The sequence below is a fragment of the Oncorhynchus clarkii genome, chromosome 10, assembly GCF_045791955.1.
Source record: "Oncorhynchus clarkii lewisi isolate Uvic-CL-2024 chromosome 10, UVic_Ocla_1.0, whole genome shotgun sequence".
In the NCBI taxonomy this organism is placed as follows: Eukaryota; Metazoa; Chordata; class Actinopteri; order Salmoniformes; family Salmonidae; genus Oncorhynchus; species Oncorhynchus clarkii.
In genome coordinates this window covers 55781786-55806736 of record NC_092156.1, presented here as the reverse complement: position 1 = coordinate 55806736, position 24951 = coordinate 55781786, and the positions used below count along the sequence as shown (strand labels likewise).

General features: G+C 41.7%; 1 protein-coding gene across 1 annotated transcript; it reads right to left on the bottom strand.

The window, feature by feature from the left end:
* Positions 1 to 413: 413 nt before the first annotated feature.
* LOC139419667 (C-type lectin domain family 4 member E-like) lies at positions 414 to 24553 on the bottom strand. Its single transcript, XM_071169653.1, has 6 exons — positions 24228 to 24553; positions 23475 to 23576; positions 23253 to 23318; positions 3748 to 3872; positions 3551 to 3651; positions 414 to 1683 (listed from the first exon to the last, which is right to left on the bottom strand). Exons 1-6 carry the CDS (start codon positions 24328 to 24330, stop codon positions 1512 to 1514), a joined length of 669 nt encoding a protein of 222 aa, XP_071025754.1. The 5' UTR covers positions 24331 to 24553; the 3' UTR covers positions 414 to 1511.
* Between the last annotated feature and the right edge of the window lie 398 nt (positions 24554 to 24951).

Genomic DNA, 24951 nt, shown 5'->3' with positions numbered 1-24951 from the left:
TCAAGACTTATGAAGGGTCTCTTCCCTGTGTTATAAAATGTGTGTTTAGTTTTTCTTTGCGTTGTGTGTGTGTGTGTATTTGCACATGTGAGTGTGTGTGTGTGTGAGAGAGCAAGACTGTGTGTGTCACTCCCTGACCTGAGTATTCTTTGTTTTCTTTATTGTTTTGGTCAGGTCAGGGTGTGACATGGGTGATATGTGTGTTTTTTGTACTGTCTAGGGGTTTTGTAGGTTTTTGGGGTTGTTGACGATCTAGGTGTTTATGTCTATGATTGGTTCTCAATTAGAGGCAGGTGTGTATCGTCTCTAATTGGGAACCATATTTAGACAGCCATCTTCTTTGGGTATTTCGTGGGTTATTGTCTATGTCTAGTTGCCTGTGTATGCACATTTATAGTATTGCTTCACGTTCGTTTTGTAGTTTGTTTAGTTATTGTTTAGTCATTTCTGAGACGTTTTTGATATGTTGTCCCCAGAAGAAAGGGAAATGTGAAAAGAGGAAGATAAAGTAACATGGTGGTTGAGGTTGGGACATGTTATTTTCCTTTAAACATAGTGGTAGTGTAGACTTACTAGACCTGGGATGAAATACTATATGAGAATGGCTTGCCAAGGAACACTTCCAAAAGGACTAATTTGAGGTAAAAAGGAGTTGGAACAGTCTACAAATAAAGACAGATTGATTTCTTATTGCTCACATTAATACATTGTACAGGATGCGAACAGGTGACTGACATTTCAACGTCAAGCTGACATCTTCATTAGGGTGACCTGACATAGATCCTATTTATAGCCTAGTGGCCCATTTGAGACACAACAATGTAAAACAATTTATAATAACTTGTTCCAGGGAAAATTGCAAAATATAGCACAAAATAATAAGATAGAGTTTGTCTCGTTAATCAATAGGCCATTTCAAAATATACGTAGGGGATATTTGGGTGTCTGTGAATCCGGAAACAATGAGACCCAATAAATCAAGGCATCAACATTATAGAAATGAGCACAGAGAAAAATCATGAATTCACCCCTCTGGATCCAGTGTCTAAGGAGTACTGCCAGAATGACTCTCTGTATGAATCATTTAAAATACTTCTGTTGCAACAGAAAAGCCCCAGTACCCACCTGGCACTGAAGGTAGGCTAAAGCAAACACTCAAAGCTCAAGTTCAAGTTGTATTTGAACCCAGGTCTTGCACTTATCTGATGTGCACCTATCAGGAGTCGACTGTACTGACTTAACAACCTCATACTGGTCCCTTCTATCTGTTCTAATGCAGCTGTTTACTTTTAGTGTTGTTGTGTCTCAATCATTGTCTGTGTCTGTGATGTGTCCATCATTTAACGACTGAAGACAGGAAGCTACTAATGCATCCCAGGAAGTAAATGGGAATTTGATTCATATGTTCAGAATGAAACAAACATAAACGAGTAAGTATGGAGACAGAATGAGAGAGGGAGAGTCAGAGAGAGTCATAGAGAGAGATAGACGGGGAGATGGTGGATGGGTAGTTACAGTAGGTTATTGTTACACAACTCACAAATACAGATACGTTTTTCTGCACAATTTATATCATTCCATGTCTTTTCAGGCTGGTCTTGTCCATTTTGTAGTACAACACAGTCCTCCCCCGGAAAGGTTGAAACACTTTGTCCATTATTAGGCTGGTCGATTATCCAGTAACTATGTTTAACAACACAGAGAACCAGACAGTCACACTGACAGTAAAACATCATCCTAAATAAAATACATAATGCCTGTGTTTCTTCAGCTTTAAAGCCACACGCTGTCAGATGTGGGCCACCAACAAAAAGTAAAAAATATACACTGCTCAAAAAAATAAAGGGAACACTAAAATAACACATCCTAGATCTGAATGAATGAAATATTCTTATTAAATACTTTTTTCTTTACGTAGTTAAATGTGCTGACAACAAAATCACACAAAAATTATCAATGGAAATCAAATTTATCAACACATGGAGGTCTGGATTTGGAGTCACACTCAAAATTACAGTGGAAAACCACACTAGAGGCTGATCCAACTTTGATGTAATGTCCTTAAAACAAGTCAAAATGAGGCTCAGTAGTGTGTGTGGCCTCCGCGTGCCAGTATGACCTCCCTACAATGCCTGGGCATGCTCCTGATGAGGTGGCGGATGGTCTCCTGAGGGATCTCCTCCCAGACCTGGACTAAAGCATCCGGAGCGAGACATGATGTCCCAGATGTGCTCAATTGGATTCAGGTCTGGGGAATGGGCGGGCCAGTCCATAGCATCAATGCCTTCCTCTTGCAGGAACTGCTGACACACTCCAGCCACATGAGGTCTAGCATTGTCTTGCATTAGGAGGAACCTAGGGCCAACTGCACCAGCATATGTTCTCACAAGGGGTCGGTCTGGGGATCTCATCTGGGTACCTAATGGCAGTCAGGCTACCTCTGGCGAGCACATAGAGGGCTGTCCGGCCCCCCAAAGAAATGCCACCCCACACCATGACTGACCCGCCGCCAAACCGGTCATGCTGGAGGATGTTGCAGGCAGCAGAATGTTCTCCACGGCGTCTCCAGACTCTGTCACGTCTGTCACATGTGCTCAGTGTGAACCTGCTTTCATCTGTGAAGAACACAGGCCGCCAGTGGCGAATTTGCCAATCTTGGTGTTCTCTGGCAAATGCCAAACGTCCTGCACGGTGTTGGGCTGTAAGCACAACGCCCACCTGTGGACGTCGGGCCCTCATACCACCCTCATGGAGTCTGTTTCTGACCGTTTGAGCAGACACATGCACATTTGTGGCCTGCTAGAGGTCATTTTGCAGGACTCTGGCAGTGCTCCTCCTGCTCCTCCTTGCACAAAGGCAGAGGTAGCGGTCCTGCTGCTGGGTTGTTGCCCTCCTACGGCCTCCTCCACGTCTCCTGATGTACTGGCCTGTCTCCTGGTAGCGCCTCCATGCTCTGGACACTACGCTGACAGACACAGCAAACCTTCTTGCCACAGCTCGCATTGATGTGCCATCCTGGATGAGCTGCACTACCTGAGCCACTTGTGTGGGTTGTAGACTCCATCTCATGCTACCACTAGAGTGAAAGCATTAAAAAGTGACCAAAACATCAGCCAGGAAGCATAAGAACTGAGAAGTGGTCTGTGGTCACCACCTGCAGAACCACTCCTTTATTGGGGGTGTCTTGCTAATTGCCTATAATTTCCACCTGTTGTCTATTCCATTTGCACAACAGCATGTGAAATTTATTGTCAATCAGTGTTGCTTCCTAAGTGTACAGTTTGATTTCACATAAGTGTGATTGACTTGGAGTTACATTGTGTTGTTTAAGTGTTCCCTTTATTTTTTTTTTGAGCAGTGTATATATAGTGTCAAAAAAATTACTTTTTTTACTTCTTTAAGAAGATAATGCTTGGTTTCTATGATTCATCTATAGAGCTCATTGAATGACATCTATGAAGGGAAAAATGTGTTTTTATGAAGATGATCTGAAGCAATACCATTTGTTTTCAATGTCTCCATATCACAAATGGATGGTCAAATCTCTCACCTTGTTATCAGTGGTGTGCCGTCAACCCATTTCCAGAACCCCTCAGTCTCTCTGTCAGTCAGACCGATCCAGGCTCTCTTGTTGAGGGCAAATAGAAATCTCTGTTGTTGAGAAAGATAAATGAACACTGATCAAAATATGTTTATCATGTCTCTCTCTCTCTCTATGTATTTATCTCTCTCCCCCCACTCTCTCACCTGTTTCTCTCTGCTGTTTACGATCACCAGGTCTGCTCCTCTCTCCACACAGTCCTGTCTGCTCTCACTCCAGGTTTTACTCTCAGAAGAGACCAAGTACCAACAGGATTCAAACTTGTTCCAGCCTTCAGAACAGGTAAGTTAAAACATTCATTGGCATTTCATTGTTCTTCACTCATTAATGAAAGAATACAAAAAAGCATTTTAGTACGCGTTCAGGGCCGTAACCAGGGATTGAGTTTCAATATAATAAAAAAAACTTTTAAATGGTTTTTGGAGAACAGCAAAAACAAGCAAAAGTTACCCCAGCCTTTATCACCTTGGCTGCTGTAGGTTCTTTCACCTCAGTTGATCTACAAACACACAGCCTAATAGCTATACAATATTGATGTTATACCCCGGAAAGGGGAGAAATATGAGAAATGAGTTACACTGACAAGTAGCGTCAGTGACTGTTCAGTCAGTTGTAGTATTGAAATGTGTAATTCATCATCTCTTTACATAGATATGGCTTTTCTCAAATGACATTGCGTTCACATTTGTATTACAAGGCATTACTAATCCAGCTCCGCACAAACAGATATCAATGGAGCACACAGATGATCATGTTGTCACATTCACTTGAATGATTTGAATATTACTAAGGATTCTGTATTAATATCAGTGATGTTGTGGTTAGAAAAATATGTGTAATAGGTAAACTATAAACTCCGTGGTGATCGAGATAAGAAGAGCAACCAGTGATATAAAGGAAATGTAGGACTATTTTACACCTGCATTGTTAGCATTTTGAGTGCATTTAAATGTAGGCCTACGGGGAAGATAGGCCATGTGAATATGTTCATATTTAAACACATCTTCTTTTCTTTTAGTTCCTAACTTCTTTGATACAGATTTAGTCAGGGGACCCCACATGGGACCCCAACCCTAAGTTTTGGAACCACTGTATTAACCTCTCTCCACCTTGCTTCCTCTCTCTCTCTGTTTCCTCTGCTTCCTCCTGCATGCATTGCAGCCTTCATCAGCCTCAACACTGAGCGCCACATCACTGTCTGTCTCAGTAGACTAATCTTTGTAAAGCAAAGTTATTATGAGAGCTTAGTAGCCTATTTGTTGATACTGCTGAGGTGGGCTCCTTTTAAAGTTACCATCTTACTTCATCCATCTAGCTGGCTAAGTAATACTAGCCAGAGCCCTTCAACATTACTTATACTACCCAGAGCACTTCAACATTACTTATACTACCCAGAGCACTTCAACATGACTTATACTACCCAGAGCCATTCAACATTACTTATACTACCCAGAGCCCTTCAACATGATTTATACTACCCAGAGCCCTTCAACATTACTTATACTACCCAGAGCACTTCAACATGACTTATACTACCCAGAACACTTCAACATGACTTATACTACCCAGAGCCATTACTTATACTACCCAGAGCACTTCAACATTACTTATACTACCCAGAGCACTTCAACATGACTTATACTACCCAGAGCCATTCAACATTACTTATACTACCCAGAGCCCTTCAACATGATTTATACTACCCAGAGCCCTTCAACATTACTTATACTACCCAGAGCACTTCAACATGACTTATACTACCCAGAGCACTTCAACATGACTTATACTACCCAGAGCACTTCAACATGACTTATACTACCCAGAGCCCTTCAACATGACTTATACTACCCAGAGCCCTTCAACATTACTTATACTACCCAGAGCACTTCAACATGACTTATACTACCCAGAGCACTTCAACATGACTTATACTACCCAGAGCACGTCAACATGACTTATACTACCCAGAGCCCTTCAACATGACTTATACTACCCAGAGCACTACAACATGACTTATACTACCCAGAGCACTTATACATTACTTATACTACCCAGAGCCCTTATACATTACCTATACTACCAAGAGTCCTTCACCATTACTTATACTACCCAGAGCCCTTCAACATGACTTATACTAGCCAGAGCCCTTCAAAATTACTTATACTAGCCAGAGCCCTTCAACATGAATTATACTAGCCAGAGCCCTTCAACATTACTTATACTAGCCAGAGCCCTTCAACATTACTTATACTAGCCAGAGCCCTTCAACATTACTTATACTAGCCAGAGCCCTTTAACATTACTTATACTACCCAGAGCCCTTCAACATTACTTATACTACCCAGAGCCCGCCAGCATGACTTATACTACCCAGAGCCCTTCAACATTACTTATACTAGCCAGAGCCCTTCAACATTACTTATACCACCCAGAGCCTGTCAGCATGACTTATACTACCCAGAGCCCTTCAACATTACTTATACTAGCCAGAGCCCTTCAACATTACTTATACTAGCCAGAGCCCTTCAACATTACTTATACTAGCCAGAGCCCTTTAACATTACTTATACTACCCAGAGCCCTTCAACATTACTTATACTACCCAGAGCCCGCCAGCATGACTTATACTACCCAGAGCCCTTCAATATTACTTATACTAGCCAGAGCCCTTCAACATTACTTGTACTAGCAACAGCCCTTCAACATTAGTTATACTACCCCGAGCCCTTCAACATTACTTATACTACCCAGAGCCCATCAGCATGACTTATACTACCCAGAGCCCTTCAACATTACATATACTACCCATAACCCTTCAACATGACTTATACTACCCAGAGCCCTTCAACATTACTTATACTACCCAGAGCCCTTCAACATTACTTACACTACCCAGAGCCCTTCAACATTACTTATACTACCCTGAACCCTTCACCATTACTTATACTACCAGAGCCCTTCAACATTAATTATACTACCCAGAGCCCTTCAACATTACTTATACTACCCAGATCCCTTCAACATTACTGTAATATAAGTCTCTGCTTCATAATCCTACAGACATGATGACAGATTACTACTAATGTATTGCTTATTTATTTCAAATGAATGGAAGTTCTGCTATTCTTTCACATGGTGTTATAGCAATGAGTTTGTGACGTATTGACTGTAAGACTAACGCATTGATGTTATGGATGGATACCTGTGTGATTGTGACTCTGTCTGTTACTGTGTTTGTGGAGGGTAGAGAGAATAAGAGAATAAAGTAGACGGCACGGGTCAACATTTTGATTTATGGCCCTGTGTCCAGATGACGTGTACATGTGCAAATATGGTCCTCCGGCCAGGACATCCTGTTCCTGTTGTCGTGTGTTAGAGGGTGTGTTATTTTATATCTATATTGCATCTATTCCTTTCAAGTTGTCATGCTGATTGATGTCTAGGGACCTGGTTGAACTGGGGGGGGGGGTTCTGTGTTTTAACTTTTGAAAGAGTATGGCCCCACACCCCCAGTTTTATTGCCCTTATGGTTGCTATCTATTAAGCAGGAATGTCCGGGTTATTGGCTGTGGCAGACGCATTATAAATAAAAGTCCAGAACAAGGCATGCGACCCCAGAACAGTAAACAAGATTTTTAAAATAAAGCCCAGAATATTAAACATAAAAATATGTCTCCTAGGCCAATTCTCGGGGTGTATTGCGGATCATGTCATGAACCCAATGACAAAAGCCTGGAGGATGTTTTGCGTGAGGCCCCAGAATGTTTTAGGTTTTGGGTAGGAGTGAGGGACATATGTCTTACATATTCCAACCTGAGGAATCTACGGTTAAGATATTCACAGACAGCGTGTCCAAACCCCTTTATCGGGCAGAACCCAGGAGTTTTTCTCCAGCGCTAAGGATGAGAGAATGGCTTAAGATAAGACTCGCGCTGTGTTAAATTGAACAGGCCTTGAGCGCTTCAAGTTTACCCGGATATGCGGTGGAAGAACTGGTCTGCGGACGAAGTGATCTGATGGCCCTAAGAATCACTTCAATGGCTTATACCCCTGACTCCAAAGTGACAATTTTAGCTTGTGAACAATTTGATAGTGCAAATGCGACGAAATCTGTCAGTTCACATGTATTTTCCAATGCATGCAAGGATGTAAACTTTTTTATGCCAGTGTTCAGTTTTAAATGGCGCAATTATCATATTTTCAGAACACTGATGAATAAGCTGGACAGTCTTTTCCAAAATCGTGAACAATTACGGCGATGGCCGAGGTTATCGTTGAGACATACCCAGGACTCACAATCCATAAGGAGGATCTTTCCCTGGAGTGAAAACGTCCGGAGCTTTGATGGAGCGGGCAAGCGTCTTTGCGATGGTGAATTGGAAACGGATAATGGTCAGGGCTAACCAGACCCTTAATCTGTAAGAAATAGTAAAAATGTTGAATTATAACGTGTGTTAAAATGTATGTACTAAATATTTTGAATTAAATCATTGGTTTTAAAAATGTATCTCACCCTTTAATTAACGAAAGGAGAAATAGTATTTTCTCTCACGCCCTGGTCTGTAGCATGCAATGTCTTATAAAAAATAATGTATTATTTTATAGTCTTTCCTACAATGTTATGTTATAAACATTACTGGTTATTAAAGTTTGTAATGATGTACAACTGTAGGCCTCCAATGTTTTTACACAAAACACTCGTGATGCATGTTTAAATATTAGTCAAATTTGGTAATTAATTCTAACATGTCTTAAAAAAGTTTGTACAATTTTTTTGGGATTAAATCAAAGGAATTTAAAACTGTATCTCACCCTTTAATGATAGGAAAATGTATTTTACATCATCACCCCGGTCTGTCGCGAAGATAAAAGACACGGAAAATCAGGGTGCGTGCGTGAGTGTGCGTGTGACGTACCAGGAGGAGTGTGTGTGGGGGGTAAAAATGTTGAATTAAAACCTTGCCTTGAGGCATCTGCACTCAAGGCACTTTATCTCTGTAGGGGATCGTTTGAAACCAAGGTTTGCACTATCATGCATACAGCATGTCCAGATATCTGCCGACCCCCCGGGGTTAAACATTGATATTTCTAATCAGCTCCCGATGCCCCCACCCCGGTTGTAGACAAAATGTCTCGACATCCCCTCCTGTTGTTTGAATTCACTGCCTTTGTTCTCTAAACCAAATATACAGGGTGTTGCAAACATGACATCTCCCGAGACAATGCCACCACGGCCCTGTAAACTCATTCCGTACATTCTCTAGTTAGGGACACGAACGCGGAGCGAGTCTAGTGGAGCATATACTTTAACACTATGTTAGCACAGCTTTAGCGAAAACCCACAGACCAACAGCCCCGAATATTTAGCTGCCAGGAAAGATTAAAAAAGAGTCTGTGAATCCCTCCTAATGGATATTTCTGAAGGCTACTGGACATAAGTGATTGGGAAGCGACTGTCCTTTACGTAGCCCTTCACGATCACACAATTTTCGGTGTAAGTCCAAATAACCACATACCCAAGAATATTTAGATATTAAAAAACGAAAAGTGTGCACTCTGAATGACTTCGGAAGAGCAGATGAAACAGATGCTATTCTACATTTTTTGTACCAACGGCCTTACCCTAACTCCAAACACCAGGCAGCAGTCCCAGGACAGATAACAAAGGATAGTCTGTGAAGCCCTTCTAATGGATATTTCTGGAGGTGAGTAAGTGAAAAATATATTTTAAGATTTGTTTGAATATTATCGTGATATTACTGTAATATTAAACACGAGTTATTTGTGTTTAAACGGGGGTGGACAACGATTTTTTTAAGGTATGTATTTCATGCTAAATGCACATATAAGTTCAAGTGTATATATTTCGTATAACTGTTAGATAATATTAGCGTTTTAATGTATATTGTATAACTGTTAATATTATCTAACGTTTGTTAGGGTCCCCATCATTTATGCAGCTTTTAAGAGGTTTAACTGATCTGGAACAGAACGAGTTAGACGGTGATTTGCAGACTCAAACCCCCGCCAGCCAATCGCCATCAACCTATTTTCGACGTAAGTCCAAATAATCACATACCCAAGAATATTTAGAAATTAAAAAACAAATAGTGTGCACCCTATATTAAAAGCTACTTTTGTATTTACAGCCGACATACAGCCAAGAAGGATAAAGGCATCATTATGGACCCTGAACGACTTCGTTGGGACAACTGACACAACGGGTGACTTGGATGCAATTCTCCCGTTCTGCACGAACGTTTTTTCCAGCACACGGAGAACAGAGAATTTAAACGTTCCGACAACTCCCCCGGGAACCTCCACCCACTCGCTACACATTCCAGGCCCCAACAAGCAATGCATAACGAGGGCTCTTGTACATTGCTCTGAATCAACACCTCCAGAAAGGTATTACTGTGCCGGGAACGTGAGGCGTCACGATTCGGCGCTCCATCAACACGGCATGAAGTCATTATATATATATATATATATTATTAGTTATACATAGTTTTATTATTTATACATTTGTAGGCTTGAATATGTTAAAACAAGGACAAATAATGTTTTTTTCAGACTCCCACGAGACCGGCCCTTCAGAATCGGGAACACTAGATGAAAAAGTCACGCCCCCCGGTTTCTGCGATTCAGCAGATTCAGCCAGCGCTAAAAAAGCCGAGGTATTTTAACTATTTATTGTTAATATATAGTATTATACCTGAAATATATTTGACATTTTATGTATATAACATATTTTTATATTTAATAACCTATGTTGTATGTATTATTTTCTATCAGACTCCTCCCCGGCGAAAAACGGCACAGAAGGCCACATACATCTAGAGCTGGGGGATTCCGGCTCACCGAACATTCCCAATGAAACAACCAAAGCAGGGGATATCCCTGTTTTTAATGACATTTCAGAGGTTGACAACCGGTTATTCTGTGATGCAGCCAACCTTCTTGACCCCGACAATTCTATGGCGTCAACATCCGGATCTGAAATAGAACAAGCAAGGTTTTTCACAGTCTTTTCCAGGGCTTTGAAATCGAGGAAGGTTTTGTTACACAAACGACTGGGGGTTTTACTTGAGAGACAGTACCGAGACGATCTGTTATTCTGGCATAGAACAATTCCACGCATGTTAAACAGCAAACCGATTAAAAAACGCAAATACAGGTGGTAAAATCATATATGTAACACGGATCATTCCAGAAATACCCCAAAACGCACATCCTTAATTATCCAAATGGCAGAACCACAGGAACAAGTTGAGACAGTTGAAAGCCTCTTAGCACAGATACCGCCAGAACTCCTAGAAATTATTAATCGTATGAACGAGGCGGGGGTAACAGACATAATACCGATAGATGAAAGCATATTATCACAGATTCCAGCCGAACTCCTAGAAATGATTAATCGTATGAACGAGTCAGGGACGCCCGATGAAAACCTGTTATCACAGATTCCCGAAGCCCTCATAACCCTAATTAATCGGATGAACGAGAGCCGGACATTTTCGGCACCCCCTACACCAACAGCGACATCCCAACCGTTAACGCCCATGTCCGTAGAGTCTGAAACGTAACACAATGTTTTGGGGGAATTGGAAAATTGTCTAATAAATCAGGAGGGAGATGATATTGATAGAAATGTCCGGGTTGTGTACCGAAATAAATTCAACAATACAGAGATTCGACAGTTTTTCAATTTCCTATGGGTGAATCAGAACCTTGACTATGCTGTGTTTTACGTAATGATATTGGACACTCTGAACGATCTGTTGGACAGGGCAAGAGATTATGGCGAACCACGTGATGTCTTACATTTGGAAATTTGTGGAGAAGCATAACACAGTATCTCTTATTTTACCCAATGGCGAAGCAGATCTTGAACAATTTATCGCACTGCTAGAACGCCTTGTTCAGTCAAATTTAGCCATCATAGCAGATCAGACCCTCGAGCTTGTAGTGCAAATAATACGTCAACCCCAGGGTGGTGGTGGGCAGAGAAGGAAGCTTGATAGCCTAATGCAGTCAGAAATCATAAGCAACAAAAGGGCCTACCTCATAAACGTTCACAATCCCGATAATAAGCTATGTTTTGCAATAGGCCTAGCGCATTTACTTAACCCTGGATGTACGGATCTGACGGCATTGCAAAAGGCTAGAGAGATCCAAACGGCTGTGGGTCTCGGTATACAGGATGCTGTGGCTTTCTCTGACATAGTCAAATTTGAAAACTTTCTGAATATCAAGATTGTGTTTTTTTACCACAGTAGAGCTAATCCAGCTCTCTTGAAGTTCCAAAACAACCCCCAACCGCATCCTCAGATTCTGTACTTTTATGTGCAAAACAAACATTACTATGCAGTTACTAACATCATTGCATTTTTAGGCGCACCATGTGTGTCCATCCTGCCATACCGGCTACACCCGAAAGGGGGGGGGCACTCGTGCCGTTATAACTGTTCAGTATGTCAGCATGCAAATTGCCCAATGCAACCCTTAAACTTGACACCCTGTGAGGATTACCACCGCACATGTCGTTCGACCTACTCTTACGAAAAACACAAAATTTCGAAACATGGCACCCCAAGGCATGTAAATCTGTAAGCAGTTGTGACATTAACAAGATATGCCCAAAATGCCATTGCAATTACAACCTTAAAATAGATAGCCCTAAACCACATGTGTGTGGAATCATACATTGTCCAATCTGTAAAGGGCCTTTGAAAAGCAGAGACGCTGAAGTGGTTCAAGAAGTGCCACACGAGTGTTATATTCAGCCCTTGGCTGAAGATGAACATTCAGAGAAATATGTGTTCTATGATTTTAAGACAAATTTAGCTATTTTTGTATCTACCATGACTTTCAAGGGTGAAAAGTGGTCGGCAGAGGGACCCAATTGTGCACTGCTCTTTCTAAAACACTTTAGAAAACCCCAGTACAGAAACTTCACGTTTATAGCGCACAATGCTAGAGCCTACGACTCTTACCTTCTTCTGAATCCCTTGATACAGCAAGGCGTGGCACCCAGTGTCATAGCTCAAGTTAGTAAAATCTTGTGTTTTGTAGACCCAGCCTTCAATCAGAGATACATTGACAGTTTAAGCTTCTTACCCATGAGATTGGCTCAAATGCCAGAGGCCTTGGGTTTTGAAAACTCTGTGAAAGGCTGGTTCCCCCACTTCTTCACATCTGAGGAGAATCTACATTATGTCGGATCATATCCCAGCCCAGAAATGTACGGGTGTGACCAAATGTCTCCCAAAGAGCGTGAGAGATTCATGACGTGGTACGAGACAGGAAGACATGGCACCTTTGATTTCTATAAAGAGATGGAATCATACTGTGACAATGATGTAGTTATACTTCGTGAAGGATGCCTCAGATTCAGAGAAGAGGTAATCAAAGATGCAGGCACTGACCCCTGGAGTTGTACAACTTTTGCATTGGCATGCATGAAAACCTATCGTACACACTTTCTGCCTACATCATCTATAGCAATCCCCTCGCCTGACAACTACCGACGCCAATTCAAGTCATACTCTAGTGGGTCCATTCAATGGTTGGAGTATTTGGCCCACAATAAAGACATTTTTATTCAACATGCTTTGAATCGGGGGGAGAAGGTGTTTGGATCTTACCATAAAGATGGATACAACCAGATTGACGGGGTTGAGACCGTGTATGAGTACAACGGTTGTTTCTTCCACGGTTGTAAATCTTGCTTTGTGCCCCAGGCCCTATGTGTCCTAACCCAAAATACTTTTGGGGAAATGTACCAAGAGTTTCAAGCCAAATTGGATTCTTTACAGGCTACTTACGGGCTAAAAGTGGAGTTTTTGTGAGAGCACGAATGGGCCGCCCTCAAAAAGTCTGATCCTCATGTTCAAGCCTTCCTTTCCAGCTATGACACACCAGAACCCCTGGAACCACGACAGGCCTTGTATGGAGGCCGCACCAATGCTTTGACCTTGCGGTATGTAGCGCAACCCAACGAGACAATAGGATATGTAGATTTTACATCCCTTTATCCTCATGTAATGAGTTCCTCATGCTATCCTATGGGGCATCCGGAAATTATTCATCGCGATTTTGACTTACCTCAAAACTATTTTGGTCTGATCAAAGCAACTGTCTACCCTCCTAGGGGTTTGTTTATACCAGTGTTGGTATTTTCTTTCCCCTTTGTCGCACCTGCAGTGAAAACAAACAGCAAACCCCATGTGGTCACTTAGATCAAGAAAGAGCCCTGACAGGGGTTTGGGTCACAGTTGAATTCTCTAAGGCTTTAGAGATGGGGTATCGTGTGGCCAAAATCTTTGAAGCAAATGGCTTCAGGCTATCCTGCATCGGTCACAGATCAAGAGAGCAAAGACAAGTACATTCAAGACTATCACGACAGAGAAGGCATACTTCTTGACCCTTACAGAATAGAGGTCAACAAAACCAAACGAAATGTGTCGAAATTGTTAGGGATAAAAAGGGCTTCCATCTAAGGAATGCCCCACTTACTAAAAGATTCAGGGTGTCTATGACAAGAGACTGCTTTTGCCTGACGGGACCACATTGCCCTTTGGCTACTGACTTATGCAACAAGCTGCAGTGTGTCATTAAAGCTTAAGATATAATGACTGCTGTAGAAGGTTTTGACCCCCGGTTGCAACTACCATTTTCGGCCTTAATCGCAGGGCCGTCTAATAGCGGTAAAACTTGTTTTGTAAAAAGTATTTTAGAGAATTCTGAACGTGTTATCTCAAAAGCCTGATAATGTTGTGTGGTGTTATTCTTGTTATCAACCTCTTTATGATGAATTGTTGAAGACAATAAAAATCAAGTTTGTTGAAGGAATACCTGAATCCCTGTCTGATGATGAACTTTTACCTCCTCATAAAAACAATCTGCTGGTTTTGGACGATATGCTATTTGCAGGTAGTGAACATCCCGAAATTGCCTGAGCTTTTACCCAATATACTCATCATAGAAACCTGTCCGTGCTTTACTTGGTGCAGAATGTCTTTCACCAAGGTAAAAATAGCCGCACCATCAGTTTGAACGCCAATTATATGGTTTTGTTCAAAAATCCTAGAGACAAAGTACAAATTAACACTCTAGCTCAGCAGATGTACCCGGGAAGGAAATCCTACTTCATGGAGAGCTATGAGGACGCTACCAAGCACAATTTTCTTATTTAGTCGTGGATTTAAAAGCAAACACTCCAGAACACCTGAGGCTACGAACAGGTCTGTTCCCGTGGGAGTGGCCGGCTGCGTACATTCCTAAAAAGTAACCGCTATGTCTCTGCGTTCAAAAAGAAACCTGCCCCTCTTGAGAAGCCTAGTTGGGGCTACAGCTAATGAACGGAAGGCCATCTTGGGTCCCTATTCTTCAGATCTCATATTATCCCTATGAGATTGCTTTGAATCTTCTCAAAGGACGCATTCCACTCACCCTGACCCAATTGAAAAAATTAAAGAGACAAAAGACCGCGATCAAACTCTTTGCCAATAAAAGGGCCAGTCTTCAAAAGAAACGACATAGCATACAACAGTCTGGGGGTTTTCTTCTACCTTTAAACTTCTTGATTCTACTTGAGACGCATATGTCTCAAGTAGGCACCTGGAAATGCAAATGCGCTACGCTAAATGCTAAATGTACTCGTTAAAACTCAAACCTTGATCAAAATTCACAAGCAGGGTATTGAATTAAAGCTACACTCGTTGTGAACCTAGCCAACAAGTCAGATTTTTAAAATGCTTTTCGGCGAAAGCATGAGAAGGTATTATCTGATAGCATGCACCACCTCAAAATGCCTGAATGCGACGTAAACAAAGACTCTGCTTATCCGACGCAGCACAAAACGCAGAAATAAAATATAAAACATTCATTACCTTTGACAAGCTTCTTTCTTGGCACTCCTATATGCCCCATAAACATCACTATTGGGTCTTTTTTTCGTTTAAATCGGTCCATATTTACCCAAAATAGCTTTCTATGGAAGCTGTGTCATTCAGAAAAAAACATCGTTTTTAAACGCTGCGTCATTTTTTAAAATTAAAAAAGTCGACGATAAACTTTCACAAAACACTTCAAAATCCTTTTGTAATCCAACTTTAGGTATTAGTAAACGTTTATAATCTATCAAAATGATTACAGGGCGATGTATATTCAATTGCTCCTCGTCTGCAAATCAATGGCTGCCATTGTCCACATTTACAGCGTCCTGGTGGAGACTGGAAGAAACGGAAGCCAGATACTTGGATTTTCCAACAAAAAATTCAATTGAAAATGACGACAATGGCGACATCGTGTGGAATTTGTATGAATTGCATGCAGGTCGATATTACATTTTGTCCTCTTTTAACAACCCATGAAAGTGACTTATGGAAATTATTTTTAGCTTTCAGAGAGCAGTTTTTCTTGCGTTTTTCAATGAAACACACGATCTGTTATAGTCACAGCCGTGATTTAACCAGTTTTAGAAACTTCAGAGTGTTTTCTATCCACACATACTAATCATATGCATATACTATATTCCTGGCATGAGTAGCAGGACGCTGAAAAGTTGCGCGATTTTTAACAGAATGTTCGAAAAAGGAGGGGGTAGAAGTAAGAGGTTTTAATAAGTATACCCGTGCCCTTCATCACCAGCCTTATTGCTGCCAGACGTGGGGGTTGAACACAGAGGGTGATGGACACTAAAATGTATCTGGTGCCACAACAAGAGTTGGATAGACTTAAAAAACAAGTGCAGGGTCCTGAAAATATCAGACAAACAGCGGAAAATGATTTGGATACGGCCATGAAGGATATTTTGAATCAAAAAGGATTGAACCCCTATGATAAGGTCCAAAAATACACAAACCTCTTGCAAAGGTATTTGTCCTTGGTGAAATAAGGGGAGAGAGAGACCGGCCATTTAACTATTTCCCTACCGGACCCTTTAAAAGATGACGAGCCTAGCGAGAGCCAAGCCCCTGTAATGCCTGTACCTGCGAACTTACCGTCTGAAGATCAAATGCCTGTTGAAGATAAAGTTATGCATGACATGTTAACCCATGTTCCGGCACGTAACAGGATAAATGTTAGATACATTATGAACAAGATAAAAGACTCAAATGGGGCCGCTACATGGAACGGCAAAGGAGAGTTTATCCTTCAGGGCTCTGTTGTCAGGGGTTCACATATGCTTGACTTGCTTAAAAGTACCACATCGGCCCACAAGGTTGCTGATGACAGAAGACCTCCAGGGTGGCTTCAGTTTCTTAAGGCCCTGGCCATCCTCAACATTCCCCTCTCGGGTGTACCCAACTATAAGCTTCGTCAACAGATTCACCCTTTAAAACAAAAACCTTCAACGAGATACAGCACCCCTAAAGATTCCCAAACAACCCGCCTCCCTATGAAATGAATGATGATAACTCATTTACCCCCCTGAACACCTCCGGACCTTTCCCTAATCCCGATCTCTCTGGGTGGTTAGACTTTTGAATGACTATGATTAAATTCAATCAATTGAAAAAAATAAGCAATTTAACATTTGTGGCATTCTTGAAACATTTGACGTGAGCATACACCTTGATTACACGGTCTTAAAGGAAACACATTTGAACACTTTTGATATTTTCTAACAAAACAAGCTACAACGTTATCATTACTTCTTAAATCATCCTTATAAAGAGACATAACATCTTCAAAAGAAACTCCCCAGGCTCTTTGGCATAGGTAGAATACACAGAGGTGACCACATGTAGTGGAAAGGTTATCTTGCACTTGTTTGATGTTGTAGTATATCTTTGAGCCATTTTTGGTCAAAAATTCTTTAATAGATTTGGGGAAATGTGAAAAACCGTAGGAATAAAAAAAAATTGAGATTTTTCTTCCTCCTTCCTCTTCTAATGTCACAGCTAGCCAATGTTCACTGTGTGTTTAGGATGGGTATTGACAATAAACATGGCAGGCCCCTCCTGCCATTTCTCAATAGGTAATTCATCACAAGCCAACACTCCACAAAATTGTTTTCCAATCAGTCGGCTCATGAGCCCTTCCAACTCTTGGGTATTCATGTCTTTGCTTAACGATCCTTAATAATAATCTACTAAGACCTGTCTTTGGGTATTCACTTCCAAGATTGAATCAGAGCATGCATAAACAATCATGCTAACGGTACAGGCTAAAGATGTACGGAAACGCATTTCCAGCCTGAGGTTACCTTGGGCCACCACCGAAAGGTTTCCTGAGGTGTCATCATCAGGTGATAAATTGAAAGCATACAATGTGTAACCCTCTGCAAAATCGTTTCTGTCAATAGGTAAAGAGAGATCTTTTAGATACCTCCCGGTAGCCAGGAATAGATTGTAAAATTCTCACACAGATATGTTGTTATTAAATTGCGGTTGGAATTCCTTAGCGTCCGTCCTAACAGAGAGCTACATACTCTGCATTGAAGTGTTGAAAATTAAATGGGTTTTTATTTAAGCTGCCCGTATTAGAGGCGTGATCGACCAAACCTATAACCATGTATCGTGGTAAAGGGCCTAGAAATAGGTTTTCTTGACTGCAGATTCTACTGCCCACAGGTATGCTAAAGGTTTTCATGGTAATTCTTTGGAAAGGGTAAAGGGCATTTCCTTTCATCAAAGCCTGTGAGTGACCCAGACGAACTGCCAGAGATACAGACACTTTTTTAATAAAAAGCGTGGCCCCCAACACTTTTAAACTAAAGTCTCTGTCCTGGGCAGACATTAGGCAAAACTCATCCTGGTTAATTTTAGTCTTAAATCAACCGCATTTAAGACTAAACGTTCTTGAAAGAAAATGTCAGAGTGTATAGGGCCTAGCAGATGAAACTCTCGAGATTCGGCACAGTAGCGAGCCCGTGCCTGCAGTCCTTTGTTTGCACCGGTGGATGGGTCTGTCGATTCCATAGAGACTCCTGCAGTATCCTTGCTAAACAGCCCGGTGCTGAATTGTGTCTTGAGAGTGTCTTCAGAGTAGTTGAGTAAGCACTCCATGATGGCCCTATATGGGTATGTGGCACTGCTTTGACTTATTAGACGTTCACCCTAAGTCATATCCACTTGGGAGAAGATGGTGGCCACTGGGTAATTAATGAGACTCACTTTGGCATCGTTTGCAATATTAGTACCATCTCTTTTGGTCACTTTTAGACGCAAATGCACCAAGGTGTTGTTGAGGTCCAGATAGTTGTCACCGTGGCCTGGTATGAAAAACTCTATGGGCCCGTTGTCTGTAATGGCAGAGAGTGGGGCTATCTCCACATAACTGGACCCCTCTACTAAATGTTGGGTTAAGGGGGCCGTGAAAAGATCGAGCTCTGTCATTATAGCTTCAGAGGACATGCGGTGTAAAAGAGCCATGGTGCTTGTTCTTTTAGAAAATACTTCAGAGAATTCTTTTACCGTTTTTGGTCCAGACCTCCTCACTTTACCCCGTCTTTGACTTACTGAGTTTCTTTTAACTGTTTTTTAGGCGCAAGCCTGCGCCCTATACCCGGAGGTCTCTTTTTTGGTCTTCGAGACAACATCATCAACCCTGAGCCTTCTTGACGCTCGACATCTGGTGACGCCCTTCTGGTCATAGCATTGGCTACAACCTCACTTACTATATTTTTTGCTGATGATTTTAAATGCGGTTTGGCTATGCTGAGGCCACCCTTCATAAACGGTAAAACCATCCTAAAGAGGTTACGAAATATACCTCCTATCCCCGAACCGTACATGGTTGGGGATCCATAATAGCCGGGTAACCCATTACCCATTTGATCAACATAGTATGAGACATAACGGTTAAGGTCGAGATGTCGGTGTTCCATAACCCTTTTTAATTTATTTGTATTATGTATATAAAATATATAATACTAATATTATATATGTAGAGAGGTTTTGGTGGGTCTAAAGTGGATTTTTACAATTGTTTTACCATAAGTAAATGCAATGTTTTCGTTCTGATCCGTTTTAAGCTCAACAAGAATGTTTTCAATATATTTCTTGCTTACAGGTACGTAGTGTGGCTTGTCGTAGGTGATAGTGACTATGTCCCCATCCTTTCCATCTATATGAACTGTTCTCAGGAGTGGCACACAGCTGTCTCTGACCCTTTGATAGGATATGATGTCGGTATACACAAATATGTTGTAAAATCCTGCATGTATATGCGCAGGGAATGGGAATACTTTATCTTTCACATACGTCCTAAATGGACCCATCCCCAACATGTAGGCTAAATTACCGCTGGTCTTTATTCCCCCGGCAGCATCTCCTGAGATTTGTACACGTTTACGTAGGGTTGTAGATCAGGAATATTTCCATATTGTTCAGTGTTAGGAGTTCATTCAATTAATAAGTTTTGCAGGTTCCGATAACTTTTTGCAATAAAAATCACGGTCCTTATCTTTGATATTATACCAGCTATGGGGGTATGTCATCTCGCTGAGACCTACTTCCCAGGCTTCTGATAACTCTATAGGCTTCTGATAACTCTATAGGATAACTCTATAGACCCATAGACTCCAGGGCTCTGACCAGCGATGGTATAAACCTGCAGGACCAAAGTCTTTTCACCAGCGCCTCAAAATGGTTGAAGAAGTAGTATCTTGGGGGGTTGTATAGGCAAGGATGCCTGAGCTGGCTGGGGTGATTGATCTCACAACCGATGCATTTTTCTCGTATATACTTTCCAATCACCACGTCTAAAAGCGTGGCTACAGAGGCCTTGATGGTGTCCCTGAGGAGTCAGGGGTACCTTCCCAACGGGTCTCGTAGCCTGTGAACAAGCTATACCCCTTGGTGATAAGTCTCAGTTCGGGACACAAAACCTTGTCTGGTCGGTATATTCTTCTCCTTCGGCTACCGTATAGAGGTTCACTCTACAGGCCAGGTAATCAAACAGATACCCCCATTGCTGTCCATTCGACATCAGCACTTGATCTTTCAGCGCAGTTGCGGGCGGTATCTGGGTTCTATACACACTTAGAAACTGTTTTTTTGGCGCATCGTATATTGTGGCATTATACTAAGCCCTTTCTCTATGTTTCAGCCGCGGTCCTGCTTCCGTTGTTACAGTCATCACAGCTTTGCCACTGATCACAAAATCCATGTTAATTAAAAAAATCTTGTTTACTGTTCTGGGGTCGCATGCCTTGTTCTGGACTTTTATTTATAATGTGTCTGCCACAGCCAATACCCCGGACATTCCTGCTTCATAGATACAGTGCCTTGCGAAAGTATTCGGCCCCCTTGAACTTTGCGACCTTTTGCCACATTTCAGGCTTCAAACATAAAGATATAAAACTGTATTTTTTTGTGAAGAATCAACAACAAGTGGGACACAATCATGAAGTGGAACGACATTTATTGGATATTTCAAACTTTTTTAACAAATCAAAAACTGAAAAATTGGGCGTGCAAAATTATTCAGCCCCTTTACTTTCAGTGCAGCAAACTCTCTCCAGAAGTTCAGTGAGGATCTCTGAATGATTCAATGTTGACCTAAATGACTAATGATGATAAATACATTCCACCTGTGTGTAATCAAGTCTCCGTATAAATGCACCTGCACTGTGATAGTCTCAGAGGTCCGTTAAAAGCGCAGAAAGCATCATGAAGAACAAGGAACACACCAGGCAGGTCCGAGATACTGTTGTGAAGAAGTTTAAAGCCGGATTTGGATACAAAAAGATTTCCCAAGCTTTAAACAGCCCAAGGAGCACTGTTCAAGCGATAATATTGAAATGGAAGGAGTATCAGACCACTGCAAATCTACCAAGACCTGGCCGTCCCTCTAAACTTTCAGCTCATACAAGGAGAAGACTGATCAGAGATGCAGCCAAGAGGCCCATGATCACTCTGGATGAACTGCAGAGATCTACAGCTGAGGTGGGAGACTCTGTCCATAGGACAACAATCAGTCGTATATTGCACAAATCTGGCCTTTATGGAAGAGTGGCAAGAAGAAAGCCATTTCTTAAAGATATCCATAAAAAGTGTTGTTTAAAGTTTGCCACAAGCCACCTGGGAGACACACCAAACATGTGGAAGAAGGTGCTCTGGTCAGATGAAACCAAACTTTTTGGCAACAATGCAAATGTTATGTTTGGCGTAAAAGCAACACAGCTCATCACCCTGAACACACCATCCCCACTGTCAAACATGGTGGTGGCAGCATCATGGTTTGGGCCTGCTTTTCTTCAGCAGGGACAGGGAAGATGGTTTTAATTGATGGAAAGATGGATGGAGCCAAATACAGGACCATTCTGGAAGAAAACCTGATGGAGTCTGCAAAAGACCTGAGACTGGGACGGAGATTTTTCTTCCAACAAGACAATGATCCAAAACATAAAGCAAAATCTACAATGGAATGGTTCAAAAATAAACATATCCAGGTGTTAGAATGGCCAAGTCAAACCTGAATCCAATCGAGAATCTGTGGAAAGAACTGAAAACTGCTGTTCACAAATGCTCTCCATCCAACCTCACTGAGCTCGAGCTGTTTTGCAAGGAGGAATGGGAAAAAATGTCAGTCTCTCGATGTGCAAAACTGATAGAGACATACCCCAAGCGACTTACAGCTGTAATCGCAGCAAAAGGTGGCGCTACAAAGTATTAACTTAAGGGGGCTGAATAATTTTGCACGCCCAATTTTTCAGTTTTTGATTTGTTAAAAAAGTTTGAAATATCCAATAAATGTCATTCCACTTCATGATTGTGTCCCACTTGTTGCTGATGATAAAATACAGTTTTATATCTTTATGTTTGAAGCCTGAAAGGTGGCAAAAGGTCGCAAAGTTCAAGGGGGCCGAATGCTTTCGCAAGGCACTGTAGTAACCATAAGGGCAATAAAACTGGGGGTGTGGGGCCATACTCTTTCAAAAGTTAAAACACAGAACCCCCCCAGGTCAACCAGGTCTCTAGACATCAATCAGCATGACAACTTCAAAGGAATAGATGCAATATAGATATAAAATAACACACCCTCTAACACGTGACGACAGGAACAGGATGTCCTGGCCAGAGGCCCATATTTGGACATGTACACATCATCTGGACACAGGGCCATAAATCAAAATTTTGACCCGGGCCGTCTACTTTTTTAGGGTAATCGAAAAAACATGACTAACTGACACATATTTAAGCGACTATTTAATAGTTTTGTACTCATTCATTTTGTATTTGTTTGGGGATGTCTGTAGACACAAAAGGAGATGCTGGTCGGTTTGAAAATGTACTTTTGTCTGGCATCTCGCAAACACAGTCAGCAGCATCTCTAGTGTCTACTAGAGCGAACTACGAGCTGGGGTAGGTCGTTTCACGTCTCAGGCCATCGGCCAGTGCCGTGAGAGGGAGGAGTTAGCCGTTTGAGAAAGTGGTGAAACGATGCTTAAAAGTCAAATTCAGGATGCAAGTCCGGGTTGACTTTGGCAAACTTAACAAACAAACCACTTTTCTTGATTCCACTCATTTACAAAGAGGAGCGATTAGAACTCAGTCAGATTAAGAATCTATTTGATTCATGTTTCTCATTAGAAACAGTTACTGAGGTCAGCACCTCAATGTCCTCATGTTGCTACGGCCCTGTGCATATTGAACATGTACAATTAATATTATGATCATGTATTTGGTAAACTCACCCGGAATAGAGAACTGTTCATCTTTCTCCCTCTGTTTTTGGTCTCTCTCTTCAGTCAGACAGTCTGCTAAAAGAGGACAGAATATATTGGATGTGGTTTGCCAGTCATTTAAACGTATCTAACATAGGAGGAACTTAGTTAAACAGAACAAAATTCATCTGAATTTTGGATCTTGCTGTCAAAGTCTGATATAACATGATGATTTAACAATAATCCACTTACATTCTAGTCGCAGGGAGATGTTGAGAGCGACTTGTAGAACACACAGCATCCCAAAGCTTACAGCAACCATCCCGTAGAGTCTTCTCCCTGAACCGTCAGGTGCTGGGGAGATACACACTGGTGTGAAAACACACGGACACACAGCAGAGTGCAGTTTCATCATAATCAGCTACAAGAGGATCGTTTCTCACAGCTGTCTTGTGGTATTTTATGTATTTTATTAGGATCCCCTTTAGCTGTTGCGATAGCAGCAGCTACTCTTTTCTGGGGTCCTCAGGAATTGACTGTATCAGAATGACATGTCGGAACCTCTGAATACACTGAAAACATTTGCATATTTAAATGTGGGGTAAAATAATTACTTTTTTTTAGTTCTTTTCTGTTTTTGCGTCATGTGTTTGTACATCTTGTTCGTTGTGTGTGTGTGTGTGTGTGTGTGTGTGTGTGTGTATGTGCGTGTGTGTGAGTCAGTGGTGTAGAGCAGGTCTGAGCAAGGCCCCCCACACCCAACCTGGGAGGGGTGTCTTTTTTTTGCCATGGGGAAGAGAGAAAATATTGCTGTTCTAGAGCACATTTCCTGCTATTCTACACATTTTGCCATGAGGCTGAGAGAAATGTAACAGTTTTAAAGCTAATTTCCTGTAATATAAAAACACAATATTCAAAGCTTATGACATGTTCATTTAGTCTCTGTGGGGTGAGGGGCCCCAAAGCTTCTGTGTGTGAGTGTGATAGAGTTTTCTGTGTTCTTACCTGAGTGATGTGTCTCAGTTGTCACTCTCCTCATTGCTCCATTCTCGTTTTCTTCAATAACCTTGTCAATTTCAACAACCTCTTTGTTGACATAGTCATCCATCTTAACTAACTGTTTGATAACCTTTCTAACTGACTTGTAATGGTAATATCTACTGTATGATTCCAACTGTACTGACAAGTAGTTGAGTCGTAGCTCTGATGTTTGACTTCACCTGGTACCTCTCTGTGCTCTTTCTCTGGTCGACTGCAGTTGATATAATGTTGAGTATCCAACCACCTTCAAGCAGGAACATAGACCTGACAGGATCATCTAACCGAGTGATAGAACATAAGAGCTGCAGGACAACAAATAGTGACAAGTGCAACCTTTCAGCCAATCACTTTGTGAGGAATGTATGTTGTTTCCGCAGCCTTCAAACGGGGGGCACGTTATGGCTCAAACTCTTTATCGCACTGATGACCATTTATGGGCATTTATTTTGTAACAACGCTGTCTCTGTGTGAAATCAGTGTGAAGAGATATTATGAAGTTTCTGTGGAAAATGTCTTCATCAGAGAATTTAAAGGGAACTTCACTTGTGTGTTGTGTGTGCGCGTGTGGTCTGCGTGTGTCTGCATGCATCTTGTACAGTATGTGTGTGTGTGTGTCTGCATGCATCTTGTACAGTATGTGTCTGTGTCCTCTCTGTACAGTTCTGCCCTCTGTCTGTGTCCAACTGGA